Genomic DNA, 23894 nt, shown 5'->3' on the forward strand with positions numbered 1-23894 from the left:
GCGGGGTCTTGTTGTAGATAGGGAGCTGTAGTTTCGGTGCATTGCACATGACAGCTACAGAATGGATGTGAGCGGATGCGGCCTTTCTTCTTCTGTTCCTGGCGCTGCCCCGCTAACGATTGAAACGGCGATCACGTATGAAAAAAAAAAAAAAAACCACACTTGAGAGTACGTCAGTCACATGACCTCTTTATCAAGTACCACAAATTTTCTATTATTCCCAGGACGTGAGAGTCAGCGTACCCACGTAGTTCATGCGTGTGTGGTAAGAGGCGAATAACAAGGTGCGGGAGCTGAGGACTGGGGAACCCCCTCACCTTCTTGTATTATCACTTTCCAATAACAGGAGCTGAAGAAAAAGCCAAACTCAGCTTTCAGTTTCCCATACCACAGGCTTGGTTGTCGGAGGTATTGAAGGTGCTTTAGATTTGATGGTAGGTATAATGTCCTTTTCGGGCATATTTCTTGAATTACGTTTTGTGGTAGAAATCGCAGTGCCACACTGGTCTCTTGTTACTGGGGAGGTGATGTTAAGGCACGTCTGCTGGTTTCTGGGCCTGGGGAGCCATCGATCGGTAGGCTTTCGTGATGATGGTAATGGCAGTGTTGATTTAAGTTTCCTCCTCCTCCTCCTCCTCCCCCTCAACGTTAAGTGTGTGCATGTCGTCCACCCTTTGGACTTGCGGCCAGAGATAGTGAATAACCCAACCCACTGTGCAGAGTGGCGTACGGCGGGATCCGTAACGGGCCTGAGTATGTTTTGACATTCGGTCTTGCTCGGGTCGTGGCTGGGGAGGGGAGGAGCATGAAAACAGACGTGTGCGGGTGGCATAAGCCGTGGGTGAGGTGAGGCGCTGATGGTAAAGTGGAGGAACTCAGTCAGTTAAGGGGAGGACTCCCTGTAAAAACAAAATTCCACGGGTAAGCGAATCGGTAGAGTGGAGCGCCTTACCTCAAGGCAGTGTGAGTGTTCATTAACTTCAGATTCGTGCATAGAGGTAAATAGACGAGCCATCATATTGGTTAGCATAAAGTCGAGGGTGTTCGGAGCATGTCTGGGTAAGTGTGGGACATGTGTGGAGTGCAGGTGTTTGCTTGAGGGGTCGATGCTGTTTCAGTTTCGGCACCATCCCCCCCACACACAGCTCCGACATGGAGGCCCCATATGGGCTTCCCCACCTTCAGGGTAGTAATTTGAGGTGTTTATGAGACGGTTCACCACTGGGAGCGGAGCCGGGGGGGTATGGATGCAACGCATAGTAAAGATTCATGGAAGTAGTTTGCCTGTGGTGGTGAGATCCCCAGTTAACTGAACGAACCCAAGGAATTTCGCCAGTGACGCGGAACTGACGTGTAGTCCCTCCCTCAAGCCAGACCCCCTCCGCACCCCAAGGGTAATTGCATGAGGTAATAGTTCATTAATCCTTCATGTGTACTGTCTCTTGGGGAACAGTCTGCTGAAGGCATTGCGGTGGCACCCACCTCCCTCACCCTTAACTGAGCCGCACTGTAGTGACGACCTCATCCGTCTTATCAGTGGGACGCCACCAGTGACAGTAGTAGCAACATTGGTAGTCCAGACGACGCTAGAGGAATCGGAGTGATGATAAGGCCATGCATGTGTGTGTGTGTGTGTGTGTGTGTGTGTGTGTGTGTGTGTTGTGAGGAGAGAGAGAGCGTCTGGTGTGGTAGGAGCTCCGTTGGTTGGTGGTGGTTGTGGCGGCAGTGAGACAGGTCAACAGAAACAGGCGGCCGCTCCTCCGCGTCCTTATCTTCCTCCCTGCTAGCGACTGACAACCTCGATTGATGACACACACAGTCGGACCACCGTGTTGGCCGAGCGAGACTTGGTGGTGCTGATAGCGACGGTGTGGTGGTCTGGTCTGGTGGTGGTTGGTGGTGGTGCTGATAGCGACGGTGTGGTGGTGTGGGGGGGTGTTGGTTATGATGATGGTGTGGTTTGTGGTGCTATTTTGCGTGGTGATGAAACCGAGAACTTAACCGTGGAACTGTCGAATCTGCGAAGATGATATCGAAGTGTTGGATATTGAGGATGACTTTATAGACCCAGGGAAGTAAGATTAGTGATGGCAGTATTCAAAGCAACACTTGTGTCTCGCCCGTCTTGGAACACTGTGTTTGAACATGCCCACGCATTTGTTAAGGAAACTTATCGGCTAATAAACATCCATAGGTCCTTTTACAAACTCTATCGACTCGGCAAAACATGCGCATTACTATGGCAGGCTAGAAAGCTCTGAAACTCTACCCACTGGAAATTGTACCCACTGGAAACTGCACCCAATGGAAACATGGACGTGAGAGATAGATCGTGCTATACACACATTAGAGAGACCACGAGACCCTTTCCCCAACCTGCATGACGAGTGATTCAGGACCATCGAGGCCGGACGGCCGAGGATGTGACAGTAGCATCAAGTAGCCTTGTAGACCCGGCCTCACGAGGGGCACCACCCACCTGGCGGAGGACTGAGCGACGGGGGTGAAAGGCCAGCTCCCGCAAACGAGAGTAGAGTAAAGCATGTGTGAGACATACCACCGCTGTGTTGCTGTTAATGTGGCCCCCGAGGTCTTTGGTCGTATGTCTCCCTAAAAGCTGGAGGGCCAAGTTACGGCCGCGGCTGTCGAGACCTGTCCTTGGGCTGACTTACCACCCGCGGCGAGCACCCCGGGGGCCACCCACTTCCCCAGGTGAGAGCCTCCTCCCCTCCACACACACACACGCACCCACCAGGTGACATCATCCTCCTCACGTTCCTCCCCGCACACCCTCAGATGAAATCACCTTCCCCAGACTCCTCCCCACACGTACCCAGGTGCCACCACCCGTCCCCAGGCTCCTCCCAGGTGCCAACACCCTTACCATTATCCTCCCCACACGTCCCCAGGTGCCACTACCTTCCTCGGGCTCCTCCCCACACATCCCCAGGTGCCACTACCTTCCTCAGGCTCCTCCTCACACATCCCCAGGTATCGCTACCCTCCCTCCCTCCCCACACACCTCCCTATGTCTTGAGAGATAAACTCGGGCAGCGTGTGGCATCCGTCACTGAAGGACTTTCTATTTAAACCCTGAATGTGTTACGGTAGGGACGACCACTTGTAAACATGGTGGTAAGTTCATCCTCCAGACATGATAGTAGAGACATCTGGTGGAGATGATGGTAAGGACCTCCTGTAGACGTGATTGGTGAGACATCCTGTAGACGCGATGGGAAGGACCTCCTGTAGACATGATGGCAAGGAAGTTCTGTAGGCATGATGGCAGGGACGTCTTGTAGACGTGATGCCAAGGACGTCTTGTAGACATGATGGCAAGGACCTCCTGTAGACACGATGAAAAGGAACTCCTTTAGACATGACAGCCTCCACTGTAGACATGACAGCCTCCCGTGTAACTGCCTGTTGAAGGAGATGGGTAGGCGTCAGCGGGACATAAGCGTGGGGGGAGGTGCTCGCCCGCCGTGTGCTAACATTGTTTACCCTCAAGTGCCGCCTGCGTCAGAGGTGTTCGCCAGCGCAAGGTCAAAATAACCAGGTCTTGGCAGAGGAGCAGCACACAACAAACTATTTCCCTGACGTCAAACATCTTCCCTGAGAACCTTGGTCGAGGGAGTTGGGAGAAGAAAAAAAAAAAGAGAGGGGTGAATTTTTCTCCTATTTGGCAATGGGGCGTAGGGGTGAGTGAGGGGAGGGTTAGTCGGTCTATGGGGGGGGGGGGCATGGCGTAGTGGCCCAGAATACCACAGGGGATACCCGGGGGCGCCTCGCCCACCAGGATAACCTGCCGTGCATTGCATGGTTGATCCAAGTATTTCTATATGAGGGATGCATACCTAGTGCTGCCCCGCTGGTTGAGGGGGGGGGGGAGGCCGGGCGCTACTGGCACCAGTGTGCCTCGGTCTCTGACCCACAGGGAGGGGAGGGAGGTTTCTCTCAGCCCCTCAGGGACGGGGTATGACGTGGTAGCCTTTGATGGGTGTCCGTGGGCCAGCCGCATGGCCACCTCAGGTATGGGCCAGCAGAGTGCCAGCTCGAGGGACAGGACAGGTTCGGGCCACTAGTAGGGCCGCTTCACACTAAGTGTGGTCCAGCGGGCTGGACCATACCAGGTTTAGGCCCGTAGACCGAACCAGGCCAGGTTTGGGACAGTGGGAGGGCCGGGCCAGTGGGCCAGACAAGGTCAGGTGCAAGTCTCTGGGCCAGGTAGGGCCAAGTGGTGGGCCAGTGGATCGGGCCGCGCCGGGTGTGGGCCAGCGGGCCATACAAGATCAGGTGCGAGTCCCCGGGCCGGGTAAGGCCAAGTGGTGGACCAGTGGATCGGGGCGGGCCAGGTGTAAGGCCAAGGGACCGGGCCAGGTGTGGGCCAGCAGGAGGACTGGCACTGTTGCATGTGCAAAATTAGCAACTGGTGTGGGACAGTGATACCAACGCCGCGCGCGGACCCACTCCTGTGTTTTGGCCCCGACCAGCGTTGTTAAGGTGCCGACGTAGCACGCCACCGGTGCGGGACGACGTACGACACCCGAGGAACGTGCCGGGAGGTCGTACAACCTACGACTGAAGAGCTGGGGTTTGGTAGGGTAAGGCAGGGTAGTGGCGTGGCGTGGCGTGGCAACTAGTGGCGCGCGGGGCAGGGCGTGCGGCACACCGCGCCCTCAGTGCTTCATCTACGCGCCCCGTGCCACACGTACACCCCGCTCTGCCCGTCGTGTGAACTTGACCAGCGGCGGCGACGTGCGACCTGACCTGCCCGACGTGCCGTGCGGGCTGGCCAAGACTGCCGACGTCAGCGTGACGTGACCAGGGCCACCTGTGACGTCACCCTGATCCCTGACTTGTAGTAGAACTAACAGTGTGACCCGCCCGTGACCGATGTCGTGTGACCCGCCCGTGACCGACGTCGTGTGACCCGCCCGTGACCGACGTAGTACGACCCGCCCTTGACTGGTGTAGAGTGACCTGCCCGTGACCGGCGTAGTGTGACCTGCCCGTGACCGACGTAGTTTGACCTGCTCGTGGCCGGCGTAGTGTGACCTGCCCTTGACTGGTGTAGTGTGACCTGCCTGTGACCGACGTTGCGTGACCTGCCTTTGACCGGTGTAGTGTGACCTGCCTCGTGACCAGCGCCGTGCACTCACTCCCCTCCCTCCGTAACGAGTGTAGTGTTGGACAGGAACACCCACCTCGCCATCCCCCAGGGACGGCGGCCACACATCGTAAGCCCTGGCTGGCTGGTGGCGGGCCTGGCACTGCTGGAGGGGGTGTGTTGGTCTGGACTGGACGCTCACGTCCCTCCCACCTGTGGGAAGGGCAGGGAGGGGCGAGGCAGAGACAGGTGGGAACGGAGGCTCCCCTGGGGTAGAACACTTCCCCACCACCCTCTCCCATCCCTAGTCCCATCTCCCCACCACTATGGAGGGGGGAAGTTGGGGGTGTTCCAGCTGGTTATAGAGGGGGGGGGGCGGTCACCATGAATGTTAGAGGTCGCCCACTGTGATCCAGCTGGCCAGTAATGATCAGATTCACCCTGTGTTCAGTATCAGGCGAAAACGAAACAATTGAACACCTCCACCAGTTCGATGGTCAGCCGTGGCAAGTGATTTCACCGTGAGCCGTGCATCGCCGTGAACTGTGTGGTGCAGTGAATCAACGTGAGCTGTGTGGTACAGTGAATCACCGTGATCTGTGTGGTACAGTGAATCACCATGAGCTGTGTGGTACAGTGAATCACCGCGAGCTGCGTGGTACAGTGAATCACTGTGTGCTGTGAATCACCTTGAGCTGTGGCACAGTGAATCACCGTTATCTGTGGTGCAGTGAATCATCGTGAACTGTGGTACAGTGAATCACCGTGTGCTGTGAATCACCTTGCGCTGTGGTGCAGTGAATCATCGTGAACTGTGGTACGGTGAAGTGTGTAGTGTGTGGTACCCCATGTGATGAACCTGACGATGATTATTATGGCAGAATAAGAGTCAGTGACGTGGTGTGTGTGTGTGTGTGTTAGTGGAGCAGAGGACGACCCCCGTGGCTGGCACTGTGGGATGAGAGTGTGGTCGTCCCCGCGGGCCATGTGGGCGTGTGGCACGGTGTGGGCGTGGCTGTGGTGCCTGGCGGCCGCCTCACTCCTCGCGCCCCCGCCCACACCACACAACCTCCACTCCAACGACCCGCTAGGTAAGTGTCCCTCACCATCAGCTCGGCGTCACTCCTCATCGTCACACCGTCACAGTGGCCCTCACCATCAGCCTAGCGTCACCATAACTCGTGGCACCCCACGCTCCATCACTGGAGGCACCATACACACCATCACCGATGGCACACTACACCATGACTTGTATCACCATACACCATCACTAGTATTACCGTACGCTATCACTTGTGTCACCATACACCATCACTGGTGCCACCTTACACCATCACTGGTATCACCACACACCATCACTGATGGCACCCCTACACCATCATTGGTATTATCATGCACCATCACTGGTATCACCACATACCATCTCTGGTATCACCACATACCATCACTGGTATCACCACATACCATCACTGGTGCCACCCTACACCATCACTGGTAATACCATACACCATCACTGGAGCCACCTTACACCATCACTGGTATCACCCTAAACCATCACTGGTACCACCTTAGACCATCACTGGTGGCACCGTAACACCATCACACATTTACCTGTGAGAGAAATGAGCTAATGGAGCTGGTACGGTCTCCAGGCGGAGGGGACGTGGTGCTTACTAACAAGGAAATTAAAGCCATCTCCATGGCCCTGCCCGGCCCGGCCCGGCCCGGCCCGGCCTGGCCTGGCCTGCCTACCCCCCTCACTCACACCTCCCACCCAGAAGAGTACACCACCTTCATACTGAACGTGGTGGTTGTTATGGTACTGAACACGACCACCAGAGCCACAGCAGCATCTCCACCCCTACCAACGAGTGTAGGTAAACACACACACACACACACACACACACACACACACACACACACACGAGTTTGCGGATGACGCCGGGGTAATGAGGGATGTCAACAACCAGGAAGATTGCGTCAGCCTGCTAGACAACGCGCCATAGTTAACCAGATACGTGGGTGATGAAATTCAACCCAAGTTCGGGTAATTAGTGAAAGAAGGTCAGGTTAGGTTAGGTGCAAATAGGTATTTACACCCAGAACAGTGGTGGTACAGATAACACACTTTCCATGGCTAACATTCAGGACCCCTTCTCGAAGACGAGAAAGTCGACCTGCTCACAGAAGGCCTGCCAACTCACAGAAGGCCCGCCAAATGGTCTTGACCTTCACAGAAACCCTTATCAGACACTTTACTGACGTAGCTGTACAGAAATTAGAACACTGTCTGTCTAAGTATGGCAGGATCCCGTGCATGTGAAATCTTCTATCTGGGTGTTATAAAACCTCCTTCCCTGTATACCGAAGACCCTCTCCCCCCAACCCTTCGTCAACTGAAAGACCTTCCCCCGCCCATCTCCATCATCTTCCAGCTGGTGGGAATTTAATGTTTATCGTTACAAATGAATGCCAAGGAAAACAAACATATATTTGCGTTCGTGCCGGACGTGGGTGGAAATGAATACACGAAAGGGTTTCCTTGATCTGCCCATCACAGCGAGGGAGGGATTTGCTACACCCTCACCTTACCACGTCCTTTGTAGTAGCGTCCTGTGTCACCCCCAGCAGTGTAGGTCAGCGGCACTAGGGGGTTCGTCCTTCAGCCCCCTCCCTCCCACCTCCCACGCGTGGGCCTCAGGGAACGTAATCGTGTTGACTGACTCGGGTTGTGGGAAGAGCCAACCACCGATTATACTCTTGAGGTAGACGAGATGATCTGAGGTCAAGGGAGTCGAGGATGGAAAATGACGTCAACTCTGCAAGAAGTGAAGTGGCGTCGCTCTCTTTTCAAGCAGTTTCGGTTTGTCGATGACGACAGTATTATTTTCGTGGATAGATGTCATCATGGGAGAGAGAGAGAGAGAGAGAGAGAGAGAGAGAGAGAGAGAGAGAGAGAGAGAGAGAGAGAGAGAGAGAGAGAGAATTTGTAAATAACGAGACGAGTTACAGGTGCCACCAAGAGGCAGGCGGACAGCCAGTCTCATCACGTGTTCACGAAGAAGCGGTCGGAAGTTTAGGGTACTTCCCTCCCTCCAATGTGAGACTTTCCCTGGTTAGCTATGGGAGGCGTCAGGCCGGGAAAAGACAGACGTACGGAACTGAAGACAAATGGTTTGGGGGGGGGAAGAAGAAAGTGAAATAGGAAAAATGTGGATAGAAACGAATAATATCGTTTGAGGAAATGACGGTAAACTAGTCTTGTCGTGTGGGAACCAGAACGTGAAGTTGTGTATGTTGTGTGCATACACAAGGTCCCTCTGCCAATGGGAGATGCAGCAACTGTAGCTCACCCGCCACTATGAACACGACACATCTCGAGGTGTGAATATACGCACTTCAGAGTGTTTACAGAACGTCACTTGTTATGAGCCAGTGTGTGGAACAGGCTGAATGACTCTTTGAGTGTTTTATTAGGCACTTGTGGTGTGGACCAATGGGTGAAACAGAAGATAAACGGTCGTGGAGTGTTTGTTCAAGGCTTGTGGTCTGTCTCTGGTATATGATGTGAAAGGTAAAGGTCTTTAGAGTGTTTACATAATAATACCTGTGGTATGGTGAATGGTGTGAAGGACGCAGGGGTAAGGGACCCATCTATTGTTGGTGAATCACCTGTTGTTGGCAGGGCCTCATCCATAGTGAGGGTGGGTGCGGTCGTAGAATCGTCCTCAACACCTGAAGAAGGTGGTGTTGTTGGCAGGGCCTCATCCATAGTGAGGGTGGGTGCGGTCGTAGAATCGTCCTCAACACCTGAAGAAGGTGGTGTTGTTGGCAGGGCCTCATCCATAGTGAGGGTGTGTGCGGTCGTAGAATCGTCCTCAACACCTGAAGAAGGTGGTGTTGTTGGCAGGGCCTCATCCATAGTGAGGGTGGGTGCGGTCGTAGAATCGTCCTCAACACCTGAAGAAGGTGGTGTTGTTGGCAGGGCCTCATCCATAGTGAGGGTGGGTGCGGTCGTAGAATCGTCCTCAACACCTGAAGAAGGTGGTGTTGTTGGCAGGGCCTCATCCATAGTGAGGGTGGGTGCGGTCGTAGAATCGTCCTCAACACCTGAAGAAGGTGGTCAAGACTTTTGCAATGTGGTGGTGGCCGTAGCTTGACGTTGACGAACAGCATGACACTGGCAGTTGATCGGCCTCATGAAGCCGACACAACAAGCCAGCCTACCTGTCGCTGGACTAGTTAAAGATACGTGAAGATGTCCGCTTGCCAGGCACTGATGGACTGTGCTCAGACCTGTTCCGTAAACTCGGAGTTCAACGTACGCTTCTAATTCACTCCACGACCCTGGGCCATCCTGAGGAGGCGCGTGGATGTGGCATGATAGCAGAAGGTGCAATGGACATATCAAGACTTCCTTTAGTCTGGTAGGAAGATGAATGGGCATATTGAACCTCCATATTGTTAGCAGGTGTCCGAGTCGGTCCTAACAACACACAAACTTACCTTCGTCTTCCCTTGTCAGCTTACGTTGCGTACACACACACACACACACAAACACACACACGCAAACACTCGGGAGGCCGTAGTGCCTCACAAGAGATGTGGAATCGTCTGCTAGACGGATGAGGGAGAGCTCTCTAGATGTTCTTGTTCACGGGGTCAGCCAGCGTAGGAGCGCGTCAGTTGGACATCTTGGTGATGAAGGAAACAGTCCTGCAGTACTGGTGACGGAGCATTGTATGGTGAGGGAGGAAGTTTGACCCTCCTGAACCAGGCCACGCTGCTTAGGAAAGGTGTTATGTACAAGTCTTTGGTTATAACATAAACGTACCACCAGTAGGGCTATACCATACCCTACCCAGGATCGTGGCCATAACATACCCCAGCCACCAATGTGGTTATACCATACCCTACCCAGGATCGTCGTCATAACATGCCCCAGCCACCAATGTGGTTATACCACACCCCAGCCACCAGTGTGTGGTTGGTTATATCAAGGATGATGACTGGACCTTGTCACCTGTGTTTCCAGTTAGCTCCATCGAGTTCGGTCTAATTCGTCTCACCGTGAGGGAGACTGCTTAAGTATAGAAGTACCGAGAAACGGCCGACGCCCAACTTGATTCACCGTTCATGACAGTGTAGTACAGTGCACGACTGTACCATACGTTGTGGTCAGATGTATTCCACTTTTTGCACCATTTTACCGCCAGTACGTTCCCCACACTCACCCCATCACTGTCGTCAGTGTACGTCACCATTACTATTTCATCACCATCCTTCATCGTCCGTATGTCATCTGTTTATAACTAGGCTCGCGCGAAAGTGTCCCTGCTTCCACTCCTCTGTATGTTAAGGGGATTATTTTCCTTTTCTTTTTTTCCCTCCTGGGAAAATATCTCTCGCACACAATCGTGGCTGTTGTGTGTGTGTGTGCCGTTTCTTCCTGGTCCCTGTCTTTTAAATCAGTCTCGTGACCTCCTCCTCCTCCTCCTCCTCGCCTGTCTGACAGACGGAGGGTAAAAAGGCAGGCGACATCGTGACCTGAGGTCAGATGGATTTGTTTATGAGACGCCCTCCCGGACGAAGACTTCCCCCTCCTCACCCCCTGCCGAGACGCCACGCACCGCGCCACGCCACACCTCCCCCCTTATCGGAAACCCCCCATCCCTGCCGGAGGCTCCTTCCCTCCCCAGTGTCAAGCAAATAACCCCCATCCCTGCCGGAGGTTCCTTCCCTCTCCGGTGTCAAGCGAATTAAAGGAGACTTCTGCGAAATAACTCAACTGCCACAACGCGTCAGGTATTTCACCTGATTAGGAGCGGAGTATGTGTGAGCGGTGCGAAATATATGACCAGAGACATATATATCTCCATGGCATGCTTGAATGAGGACTTCGGCTCTAATGTTTTGTTCAGTCTTTGATGACATTTACCTGACTTTATTGATGCCATAATGACCTATACCGTTCACTGTGCGTTATCTGTGCATGATAATTGTGATAAGTTTCTGTCCGCCTTGTTTACGAGGCCCTCACGATGTGGTAGTTGCAAGGAATCGCGACATGGAATAATGTTTTCTTAAATTTCACCCTATATATTTCAGTTGAATCAGCCGATTTTTTTTTCTATTAAGGTGAGACGACATGGAAGCAAGGGAAGGAGAAGGGAGGTTAGATTACGATAGATACAACACATCATGATTGATATAAACAGCATGATATGGCCGCCCTTCCCCCCCAGTCACCCTCGACCATTTGGGAGGAGCCAGAGCCATCGCTCCTCATTCACGATCTCCCTCCTCTCTCTCTACCAGAGTCGCTCATAACCCCACCCACAGAATCTACGTTATGAGCAGGAAAAAAAAAGGATCCCAGACGAACACACTTCAACAAAAAGACGCTGAACTGCTACATAGCATCGGCGGTGAACCATGCGTAAAGTAGGACTTCCCTGAGCAGTGCGTCCTCCGTAGGCGCAGCCCGTCCTCATGCGCGCTTCGCTACCCAGTCATTTATTTCGCAGATCAGATACTTCGTCTAACGCCGGAGATGCCTTCACCCCTGCCGAAGGCTCATTCCCCCTGCCGGAAGTTCCTGCTGCAGAGGTTGACGGATCTGTAACCCGTATAACACGACGTGACAACCCCCTTGAACGCGACGGTCCCATCCTTTAAGCACGACACGACAACCCCCTGAGCACGACGGGGCCATCCTTTAAGCACGACACCACAACCCTCTGAGCACGACCGCCCCATCCTTTAAGTACGACACGACAACCCCCTGAGCACGACGGCCCCATCCTTAGGCACGACCGTCCCATCCTTAAAACACGACACGACAACCCCCTGAGCACGACGGGGCCATCCTTAAAGCACGACACGACAACCCCCTGAGCACGACGGCCCCATCCTTAGGCACGACCGTCCCATCCTTAAGCACGACGTGACGACCCCCAGAGCACGACTGTACGACCCTTGGGTATGATGGCCTGGCCTCGACGTTGTCCCTAAGGGTCATATCATGGGGGTTAAGTGACACACGCCACCTGTGGTTTAAGAAAGAATTATTATTGTACCAAACTTAATGTGTGTTACGACCTTGTTGACCTCTAGTGTCTCTTGTTTGTTTGTTCGTTTGTGTGTGTGTGTGTGTGTGTGTGTGTGTGTGTGTGTGTGTGTGTGTGTGTGTGAAGCGTTCTTTTACCCAACTTTGCCTTGGTTTCAGGGGCCGTCCTCTAACCCCGCAGCTCCCACAGCAACCAGCCTTACTCCTCAGCCTCCTGCCTGACGTACCAGGTTACATGTCGATACGTGTGCGATATTTGATCTGTTTCCATTTTGGTCTGGATCCATCTTTGATGAATAATCGGGAGCGGGTGAGGGGGGTGGGGGAATAAAGGTAAAAATCAACAAAGAATTTTTTTTTCTAAAACATTTGTTCGGGAGTTACATTTATCGGTCAGAGGTCAAAAGGTCACTTCTGTAATAATAAGGCTGGGCGCTGACAAGGGAAAGGGGGTGGCGGGGAGGGTGAGAGAGGCAGGCATGAGTTACGACACACCGGCAAAAATCACGACCATTGTTCGTAGCGTCAGTTTGTTTGACAGTGGTGCGTGGGAGGTGCTTGTGGCTACACACACACACACACACACACACACCTTGGCCACCGATACATCCGTGTTTAATCCTCAGTGTCACTCACTCCTTACGAGGATAAACTAAGCCTTTGGTCTACCTCGACCCACTGTGAACCTTACGATATTCTCATGGCAGTGAGGTACGTTTACCCACATCCAGGCTCACGCTGTATACCTCTCATGACTCCATCCATGCCAGCTCTCACAACACGCTCCGGTGAGAGTGCTTGACACGAAACTGATCCTTCCATCACTCACTCCCTGAATAGTAAAGCCTGGGATGGTTGCTTACACATCCAGTTGTACATTAGCATCATGACCGTGTTGCTTGCCTGTTCCCTGGCCTCCTACTCCAAACTCGGAACTGACTCACTAAAGGCGTTTGCCAGCGAGAGGGGGGGAAAAAAAAAGCTCTTGAGAGACGCTGAAGGACTGGGTAGCAGTAGTAGTGCTGAAGGACTGGGTAGCAGTGGTAGTGCTGAAGGACTGGGTAGCAGTAGTAGTGCTGAAGGACTGGGTAGCAGTAGTAGTGCTGAAGGACTGGGTAGCAGTAGTAGCGCTGAAGGACTGGGTAGCAGTAGTAGTGCTGAGGGACTGGGTAGCAGTAGTAGTGCTGAAGGACTGGGTAGCAGTAGTAGTGCTGAGGGACTGGGTAGCAGTAGTAGCGCTGAGGGACTGGGTAGCAGTAGTAGTGCTGAGGGACTGGGTAGCAGTAGTAGCGCTGAAGGACTGGGTAGCAGTAGTAGCGCTGAAGGACTGGGTAGCAGTAGTAGTGCTGAGGGACTGGGTAGCAGTAGTAGTGCTGAAGGACTGGGTAGCAGTAGTAGTGCTGAGGGACTGGGTAGCAGTAGTAGTGCTGAAGGACTGGGTAGCAGTAGTAGTGCTGAAGGACTGGGTAGCAGTAGTAGCGCTGAAGGACTGGGTAGCAGTAGTAGTGCTGAAGGACTGGGTAGCAGTAGTAGTGCTGAGGGACTGGGTAGCAGTAGTAGCGCTGAGGGACTGGGTAGCAGTAGTAGCGCTGAGGGACTGGGTAGCAGTAGTAGCGCTGAGGGACTGGGTAGCAGTAGTAGCGCTGAAGGACTGGGTAGCAGTAGTAGTGCTGAAGGACTGGGTAGCAGTAGTAGCGCTGAGGGACTGGGTAGCAGTAGTAGCGCTGAGGGACTGGGTAGCAGTAGTAGCGCTGAGGGACTGGGTAGCAGTAGTAGTGCTGAGGGACTGGGTAGCAGTAGTAGCGCTGAGGGACTGGGTAGCAGTAGTAGCGCTGAAGGACTGGGTAGCAGTAGTAGCGCTGAGGGACTGGGTAGCAGTAGTAGCGCTGAGGGACTGGGTAGCAGTAGTAGCGCTGAGGGACTGGGTAGCAGTAGTAGCGCTGAGGGACTGGGTAGCAGTAGTAGCGCTGAGGGACTGGGTAGCAGTAGTAGCGCTGAGGGACTGGGTAGCAGTAGTAGTGCTGAGGGACTGGGTAGCAGTAGTAGCGCTGAGGGACTGGGTAGCAGTAGTAGTGCTGAGGGACTGGGTAGCAGTAGTAGTGCTGAGGGACTGGGTAGCAGTAGTAGCGCTGAGGGACTGGGTAGCAGTAGTATCGCTGAAGGACTGGGTAGCAGTAGTATCGCTGAAGGACTGGGTAGCAGTAGTATCGCTGAAGGACTGGGTAGCAGTAGTAGTGCTGAGGGACTGGGTAGCAGTAGTAGCGCTGAGGGACTGGGTAGCAGTAGTAGCGCTGAGGGACTGGGTAGCAGTAGTAGTGCTGAGGGACTGGGTAGCAGTAGTAGTGCTGAAGGACTGGGTAGCAGTAGTAGCGCTGAGGGACTGGGTAGCAGTAGTAGTGCTGAAGGACTGGGTAGCAGTAGTAGTGCTGAGGGACTGGGTAGCAGTAGTAGTGCTGAGGGACTGGGTAGCAGTAGTAGTGCTGAAGGACTGGGTAGCAGTAGTAGTGCTGAGGGACTGGGTAGCAGTAGTAGTGCTGAAGGACTGGGTAGCAGTAGTAGCAAGTCTTATAATCGTTTCAGGTTTAAGGAACATCATTTATGGAGAGGACAGGACCTGTACTAGACGGAGTGATACTGTAGCTTCCAAGAGTACGTCAAGGGGACAGGTGTGCATATGTGGTAAGTCGCGAGAAACCATGGTATCCTGAACATTCCCAGTGTCAGCTCTGTCGGGGGAGTGGCAAGGTTGGCAGAAGGCAGCAGCTGCAGGGGTGGCAGGGGAGAGGGCAGCAGCAGGAGTGGTAGGGGAGAGGGGTGGCAGCTGCAGGGGTGCCACAGCACGTGGCGGCCGCCCTCTCATCCGTCACTGAAGGAATGTCGCACGTGTCGGGGTCCCTCACGACGCCGTGCAGGGCGGGGCGGGGCCGCATCCCGGACCAGGGCAGGGGCGGCTCCTGGGTCTATGGAAGGAACATACGGGGCAGGGAAAGCCCTGGGCCGGGGGCAGGGCGGGTCACCACCTCCTCACCCGGTGGGGTACCGCCCTCACCACCACCACCACCACAGCCAGCCAGATTTAGACCCATATTATTCATCCCTGGGGGAAGAAAAAGGAGAAAATCTTCAACACTCTATTATTCAACCATTTTGGCGCTATCTGTCACCCGTTCATTATCACGTTGTCAGGGTGGATGAATGTGCGAGTCCCTAACTGTTCCCCAGCGTACTACCGACCTTGGTGGTGTGGTCGCTGGTCGGGACGTATATAGCGCTGAAGCGTAGTAAGAGGTTGCGTAATGTGGTGCCCCTCCTCTCTCCTCCGCCAGGAATATGCACGCCATAGTTTTCCCTCCCTCCCTTCCTCCCTGGGCGTGGTGGCGTCGGGGTAGGTAGGGTGGTATTACCTCAGGGGCTGGGGCGGATGCCATCTTGCTCAAGATGCTACAGCGGCAGGAATAATACCCCTTTCCCCCCTCCAACCCCCTTCGCCCCATGGGTCTGACACGGGTCCCACCCGTGTCAACACTGATGCCTCGTCGTCCAGCCACGGTCCACAGGAGGCCATGTGCGGGGTGGACCGACCCCCCATGTGTTTCTCACCGTCTTGGTAGACTGGCTGACCAAGGCATATCAGGGCGTAGGAGAAGGGCAGAAGGACATCTGAGTGTAATGTATGTCCCTTGTCGTGAGTGTGTCGTACAGCCGAGGAGGTTCATATTAGCTCTGCATCACCTGGAGGGAACCCAAAGCGAATGGAAGCAGGAGGAGATCAGTGAGTCCCATCGAGTCTGTTCGTGACGGCGGAGGAGGTCAGAAGTGGAGGGTTTACTCTGGGAAGAGAAGAAAACTTAGAAAAGACTTCAGGAGAAATACTCATACGGACTGAACCCTAAGGAGACGCTAATAATGTCTGTCGTGGACTTCAAAAAAAAAGCGAAGCACTTGTCATAGATATTCTTAAGGGTATCTTGGGGTTCATTTAAGCTCCTCTAGTTGGCGAACCATTGCTTACGACGTTAACAATCCAGTTGGAGGAGAAGAACGCCATACATCGGTCTCACTCGCCTGTTGACCACGAGTTTGTACACGGTGATACGGGTGTATGGCGTAGCCTGCCTCAGGGGAGCTGCTCAGACCGAGATGACCAGAACCTTTTGGTTCGTTGTGAATACCTGCATCAAATTCCCTCTCAGCCCCCCAATCTCTCTCTCTCTCTCTCTCTCTCTCTCTCTCTCTCTCTCTCTCTCTCTCTCTCTCTCTCTCTCTCTCTCTCTCTCTCTCTCTAAAAGTAAACAAGCCACTTCTCATCGGATATTTTTTTTTCCCTCAGTCCGGAAATTGCTATATGTACTCTATGTAAATTTTTTTTCTTTTTTTGTTTCGTTTAGGGTGATGAAAAACGGAACATACGTGTTCACAGTGGGGACGCACTGTTCAACAGGACAGAGAGAGAGAGAGAGAGAGAGAGAGAGAGAGAGAGAGAGAGAGAGAGAGAGAGAGAGAGAGAGAGAGTATTATTGTGGGCATGTGACTTCGATTCCCCTTACCTATGAAGCCAAGACTTGTGTTCGCCTTCAACACCTGCGTCCGTGCTCTGCTTCCTTGGTTTTAGGTCGCCAGAGATTACTAGAACCTGCGTCTTTCTTCCCCATTTACTACCCTTTTTTTTTTTGCGGCTCAGCAGCGTTCGTGCTGTGGTTTGCCTTCTCGTATTTCCAGCCGACGAAGGAAACTTTGTGCTAGTTGGATATCACCGTGCCTTCGAGCCCAGTTCATTAGCTTGTCTGTGAAAGCTCACAGCTTCGTAAGTATAGCTTTTGTTGACTTTATTTCCCCGTTTGAGACGATGGAAGTCTTATCTATCCCCCTCAGTTAGCTTTCTTTCCCAGCTTAGAAAGCTAAAAGTGCGTCTATCCCCTCAGTTAGCTTTCTTTGCCAGTTTAGGAAGCTAAGTCTTTCTATTCCCTCAGTTAGCTTTCTTTCCCAGCTTAGGAAGCTTAAATTCTATCTATTCCCTCAATTAGCTTTATTTCCTAGCTTAGGAAGCTTAAAGTCTATCTATCCCCTCAGTTAGCTTTATTTCCTAACTTACGAAGCTAAAAGTCTATCCATCCCCTCAGTTAGCTTATTTCCCAGCGTAGGAAGCTAAAAGTCTATCCATCCCCTCAGTTACCTCTCTTTCCCATTCAGGAAGCTAAAAGTCTACATTTCCTCTCCATTACCCTTACTTTCCAGCTTAGTAAGCTGAAAGTCTATCCTTCCCATCTAATACCCTTATTTTCCAGCTTAGGAGGCTGTAAAGGTTTATCTTTCCTCTCAGTTATCCTTATTTCCCAGCTTAGGAGGCTATGAACTTATCTTTCCTCACGTTGTGAATAATTAGTTTCCACATTACTTCATTTTCGTTGATGTCGGGGGCGTGGATGGAGGGCGGGGTGAAGGGCGACAGGTATAGCAACGTAGTGCCACACGACACCGGGTCTGGCACTGATGGGTCAGAGTGTCATTTCCTCCAGTTTACGCGTCGGTGTCCCGTGTCCCTGAGGTCACACCGGCCGTAGGCGAGTTCGCAGTTACGCGCTGTTGTTGGGGCGGAAGAGGCCACGTCTTCGTCAGTTCCTGACGCCGTGGAAGATTGCGAAAAGGGGGGTGGTGGTATATGAGGAGGAGGAGCGGATGTCACACGTAATTGGTCGTTATTCCTTGTTGATAAACGAACTCAGATGTGGTGGCCGTTCCCTCCTGAGGCGTCACACCACAGTAGACCTAAATATATATATATATAAAAAAAAGGGAGGGATCTTCTGTTAATGGTTTTTGAAAGAGTTGTATGTCATCGCTATCGTAACCCCAGCTCCGTCTTGTCCTTATCTTATCGTGGGTTGTCTGAGGCACTCAGTGTTTTATGCTTCGCCCTGGGCGAAAACCGTCTAGGAATACGAGGACGGCGGAGGTCATCCTGGGGGAAGGAAAAATGGGAGCTTTTCGCCGACTGACTGTGCTTGACTAATGGCGCAGGACGGGACGACAGCCATCCTGGGAGGAGAAGATTCCTTGGCGTCCATTACGTGTTGATTCCTTCACATCTGTCGTGTGCTCCTTCCCTTTCATCGTCTAGATGGTGACTGCCTATCTTCAAGCTCGTGTGGATTTACTCACACCCATTATGAGGGGATGCCCTCATACCCCTCATGAGGGGATGCCCCCACACCCATCATGAGGGGATTCCCTCACACCCATCATGAGGGGGATTCCCTCACATCCATTACATCTGGTTTCCCCCTCACACCCATTATTATATCTCTTCCCCTCCACCCAGCCACTCATTCCTCATTAATTCCGTGGCTCAGATTCGTACCTCATGATCCAGAGGGAGTGTATAGATGTTGCTTTTAACGACATTGCTGTACACCGGAGCCAAAATAATCTCAAATTCCTCCCCCTACTCAAGACACACATTCCCCCTGTCGATACGAACGAAAAGGAATGAAATATACCTTTAAAACTTGTCTCTTAAAATATAAAGGGTCTATAATGGCTTTTATTCGTTCAGGCTTTGTTAGGCATAGCGTTCTTGTCACGGTGTGAGGGAAGTGCAGGTGGCGTACCACAGAGGGGGTGCGGTGGAGGCAAGTAGAGAGAGGGAGTGAGTGCGGTGGGTACAACACCACGACAGAAGAGGGTGACAGGTGGGCCACGGGACACCCACCCCGCCATGGGTGCGTTAATAAGGTGTGTGCATAGGGTACGAGAGCGCGTTCAGATACAGTGTAAGGTGTACACAGTGTATAAGAGTGCGTTCAGATACAATATAAGGTGTTTGCATAGAGTACCAGAGTGCGTTCAGATACAGTGTAAGGTGTACACAGTGTATAAGAGTGCGTTCAGGTACAATATAAGGTGTTTGCATAGAGCACGAGAGGTGCGTTCAGATACAGTGTAAGGTGTACACAGTGTATAAGAGTGCGTTCAGGTACAATATAAGGTGTTTGCATAGAGCACGAGAGGTGCGTTCAGATACAGTATCGATTGTATATGAAATACACCGATAAAATATACGAAGAAGGGTGAAAATACATCACGTATACAACATACAATGTACATAGCGTATTAGAAGTAATACAGGGGATGTATAGGGTACAGTAAGTACAGGGTACAATAGTACAAGTACAAGGTACTGTTTATCCTGTGTGTTTACAATGGTGCGCAGTAACGATAGCATTTGTCTTGAGGCAGGTGGATGATGGAAGGTGTGTGTATATATATCGCAGGACCTAATAAAATCACGGGTCAAATTGGTGACTTGTCATCAAGAACACCAGTATCACCGAAGCGGTCGATCAGGAGGACTCGATACCTCAAAGGCCACACGCGCCCCATCCCCTCCCCACTCCCGAAGTCACCGATGTCCCAGAGGTGCTCAGCCGGTGTAGGAGCTGCTGCTGCTACTACTGCTGCTGCTACTGCTGCTGTTGCTGCTGCCGTCCACTTGTGCGGGTCTTGCCCGGTGCAGGGGGTGGGCTTTTCTGTTACTCTCGTGAACTGCAGTGGAGCGATGACCGAGTGCTTTTTAAAGATGATGTATTTGATAATTGCCAGTATGCGCCTCCCCTCCCTCCCTCCCACTCCTCCCCCATTCTCTCTCTCTCTCTCTCTCTCTCTCTCTCTCTCTCTCTCTCTCTCTCTCTCTCTCTCTCTCTCTCTCTCTCTCTCTCTCTCTCGTTCGACGGGCGGGCCCCCGCCAGCCATTTTTTCATAATAATGTCGTCATAGTTAGGTACTCTACTAGATTTGTGCCGGGAGGGAAAAAAAAACGACGAAAAACGCAGTTGCTATCTCTTTAACAACGTTATTTGTATATATATATATATATATATATATATATATATATATATATATATATATATATATATATATATATATATATAAATATATATGTATATATATTTGAGAACCCGGTATAAGAGATGCTAAGTCAGACTCGTACATGATGCGGCTACAAAGAAAAAATAACATAAAAGATAAAACATTTAAAAGAAAACTTGATATGGGGTTGAAGTCAGTCCCAGATGAGCCCAGCCAGGGTCGATAGTTAACGTTCAACGAGCGTGGCGGGGAGGAAACGCTACTGTTCATCCAGCAAGACTTACAGGAGGGCGCCACGCGCGAGCCCGACTTATATCCAAGTCCTGGATGAAGAGGGAGAGAGAGAGAGAGAGAGAGAGAGAGAGAGAGAGAGAGAGAGAGAGAGAGAGAGAGAGAGAGAGGTGCAAGGAACAGGGATGGTATGGAACAGTTGGATGATGAGAAAATGATAAGTACTGACATAGAAATAAGGGAGACATTTATGACACAAAAAAAGAGGAAGTTATTCAAATTCTTATTTGCTTACGTGAACAAGGAAAAACAGAACAAAGAAAGAAAAAAAAAGAGAGAGAGAGAGACATTGGCCATTTTAAAGTAGATGACTCATTTCACAAAGGACATTTCACAAAATAAATATATGTGTGCCAAATGCCGATTGGCCAACAGTATTAAGTCGGTATTGAAAACACGAGAGAACGACGCACTCGGTGAACGACGCATATGGTGAACGGTCGCACTCGGTGAACGACCGCACTCGGTGAACGACCGCACTCAGTGAACGACCGCACTTAGTGAACGACCGCACTCGGTGAACGACCGCACTCGGTAAACGACCGCACTCGGTGAACGACCGCACTCGGTGAACGACCGCACGAGTGAAAACCGATCATGCACAGACCGATATATTCTATATAACCTCTCAGTTATGAACGTAAATGGGAAGCAGAAACCCAACCAAGACAGAACTCCTGTGGCCATATGGGAACCCCGCGGCAATATATATATGTACAAGAAGGCGAAGCCTGCGTTTGGCAGAACACACCCCCTCTCTCTCTCTCTCGCCAGTGTACCCCCGTAAGACGAGGCGCAGACCAGTCCACTGCAGGACAGTATACCTGAAAGGTTCCCTCACCACCAGGACACGAAGAAAGAGGAGGAAGGTGAGGTGGGGAAGAAGAAGAAGGTCCCAAAAGACTTTGCCTACGCTCAAAACAAAAAATAAGAAGAGTAAGGAAGACCCAGTTAGCCTAACACGACCTGTGATTAGAAGTGTTTGAAGAGGGTGATCAAGGGAGGGATTCGTGAAAGTAACTTATTACCAGCGAAGGTCGCGTACGGGGTCGACCAGCACGATCTGGACTACTATGCTACTACTTCTACTACTACTACTACTACTACTACTACTACTACTAGTACTACTACCACTGCTACTTCTTCTACTACTACTACTACTACTACTACTACTACTGCTACTTCTACTTCTACTTCTACTTCTACTTCTACTACTACTACTACTACTACTACTACTACTACTACTATTACTTCTACTACTACTACTACTAACCCCCCCCCCCCAACCCCGCCCCCTCCTAGTCAAAAGCAGGCAGACTCGACCAGCAGCGCTGCCTCGCGCCGTAATGACATGCATGGAAACGCTAATGAGAAGGTAGAGCATGAAGCCAACTTTTCCCACGGGCTTTTTGTTAAGGCGTTTGCGAGAGTAAACATGGACGACCGCGCGCGAGAGAGTAGCTTAATGAAATGTTACAAGGGGGAAGGAAGAAAATGGGGGAAATGGATGAGAGATTTTCTAACTAACTTTGGCCACACTTGTACTGCCGGGCGCACGGTGTCCGCTTGTACTGCCAGATGGACGGTGGCCACTTGTACTGCCGGGTGGACGGTGGCCACTTGTGCTGCCGGGTGGACGGTGGCCACTTGTACTATCGGACGCACATGGCCACTTATACTTCCGGACACACTGTGGCCACCTGTACTGCGCCCGTTGGCGCACGGTGGCCCTTTGCACTATCGCACGCGCTGTGGCCACTTATACTGCCGGACACACTGTGGCCACCTTGTACTGCCGGGCGCACGGTGGCCACCTGTACTGCCGGGCGCACGGTGGCCACCTGCAGGAGTAAAGCAGACACTCCATAACAAGCAGCTATGAGCGTTGCCCCCTTTTTTTCAGTATGGCCTACCGTTACTATACATATGAATATATACTGAGAAGCGACCAGTCTCTATATTCAGTCAAGGAATATTATGTAACAGTCATGCATGATATCAGCCGTGTGGATGATGTACTTAATGCAACATTAAACGAAGGAAAATAAAAGGGATGTTATTTGGATATGGGGCGGGGGCACGACCTCCCGCTCCCCTTCACGACCTACGCTCATGTCATCAGCACACACACACACATTGGTAGATACATTTAATTTACGTACCTCCAGCAAATGAATTATCTTTACGGTCGAGTTCCATGTATTTCCGAACGACACTGCTACTCTCTCTGGGGGAGGGTTTTTTTTGAGCGCGAAAGCGGGAAGCATTTCTTGATAATTTTGGTACGGTCTCTGTGGAGCAGCTGCTCTCGAAATGATATGTGAATAAGATGTATTTTTACTGTTTGGGAACATTGTGCTCTTTCTCTGTATATTGTTATGTTATTATACCTAGTGGCTGTCTCCCGCGGTAGCGAGGTAGCGTAAGGAAACAGACGAAAGAATGGCCCAACCCACACACACACACACACACACACACACACACACACACACACACACATTCGCCATTTCCCGCACTTACGAGGTACCATTAAGAACGGAGGACTGAGTCTTAGAGGGAATATCCTCACTTGGCCCCCTTCTCAGTTCCTTTTTTTGGAAAAGTAAAAAACGAGAGGGGAGGATTTCCAGCCCCCTGCTCCTTCCCATTTTAGTCCCCTTCTACACAAGCAGGGAATACGTGAAGAAGTATTCTTTCTCCCCTATCCCCAGGGATATATATATATATATATATATATATATATATATATATATATATATATATATATATATATATATATATAAAAGGAAAGCAGGGATACCAATGTGAGATAAGATACTCGTGCATTTGTCAAAATGCTTCGTCCGTTGTGTTATCTTGTTTAATACAAAAATGTTAAGGATAACTTTTCTTTTTTTGTCGTGTGCACATGTACCACTTATTCCACGAGGGGTTCTCAATTTAATGGACTCTGTTGTTTCGTTGCATTTCTTTCCTTCTTCTTTTTTTTTCCCCCTTATGTTATTGCAGCTGACGCGATTAATGTTGTATAAACACGGTCGTTCCAAAGGGGTGTGTTTGTCCCACGTACGCCATCATTACGATATAGAAAATAAATAGATGCTATCAAGCTGGCTTACATTTGTGCGTTTGGGATGACGTGGGTGTGGAGCGAGGCAGAGGGACGCCCTTGCTGTGGCCCTCCTCTCCCTCTGTCACAGCGATCGACGCTGAGGGATTGCTCTGGCCCTGAGAGCTTCGTCGGGAGGGATGGGTGTCGGGGCGGATGAGGCCCTGATGAGGGAAGGGGTCTGTTGTGTAGGGGTCCGGATGGTTGGTGACGTGACGGAGGAGGGTCTGTTGTGTAGGGGTCCGGATGGTTGGTGACGTGACGGAGGAGGGTCTGTTGTGTAGGGGTCCGGATGGTTGGTGACGTGACGGAGGAGGGTCTGTTGTGTAGGGGTCCGGATGGTTGGTGACGTGACGGAGGAGGGTCTGTTGTGTAGGGGTCCGGATGGTTGGTGACGTGACGGAGGAGGGTCTGTTGTGTAGGGGTCCGGATGGTTGGTGACGTGACGG

The 23894-nt window shown here is 51.7% G+C and overlaps 1 protein-coding gene across 5 annotated transcripts in view; it reads left to right on the forward strand.

The window, feature by feature from the left end:
- LOC139746573 (uncharacterized) overlaps positions 1-23894 on the forward strand; it is a 408313-nt gene that overhangs the window by 292242 nt on the left and 92177 nt on the right. Inside the window, exons 1-2 of one of the 5 annotated variants that reach the window (XM_071657951.1) lie at positions 4625-4711; positions 5562-6201. The exons of 3 other annotated variants lie outside the window; for them this stretch is intronic. In XM_071657951.1, coding sequence (XP_071514052.1) covers positions 6069-6201 — 133 coding nt within the window. In that variant the 5' untranslated portion in view covers positions 4625-4711; positions 5562-6068. Of the gene's footprint in view, positions 1-4624; positions 4712-5487; positions 6202-23894 lie in introns of those variants that run through there. One more of the 5 variants, XM_071657950.1, reaches the window with a different exon arrangement.

Source organism: Panulirus ornatus, chromosome 65 (assembly GCF_036320965.1).
Source record: "Panulirus ornatus isolate Po-2019 chromosome 65, ASM3632096v1, whole genome shotgun sequence".
Lineage (NCBI taxonomy): Eukaryota > Metazoa > Arthropoda > Malacostraca > Decapoda > Palinuridae > Panulirus > Panulirus ornatus.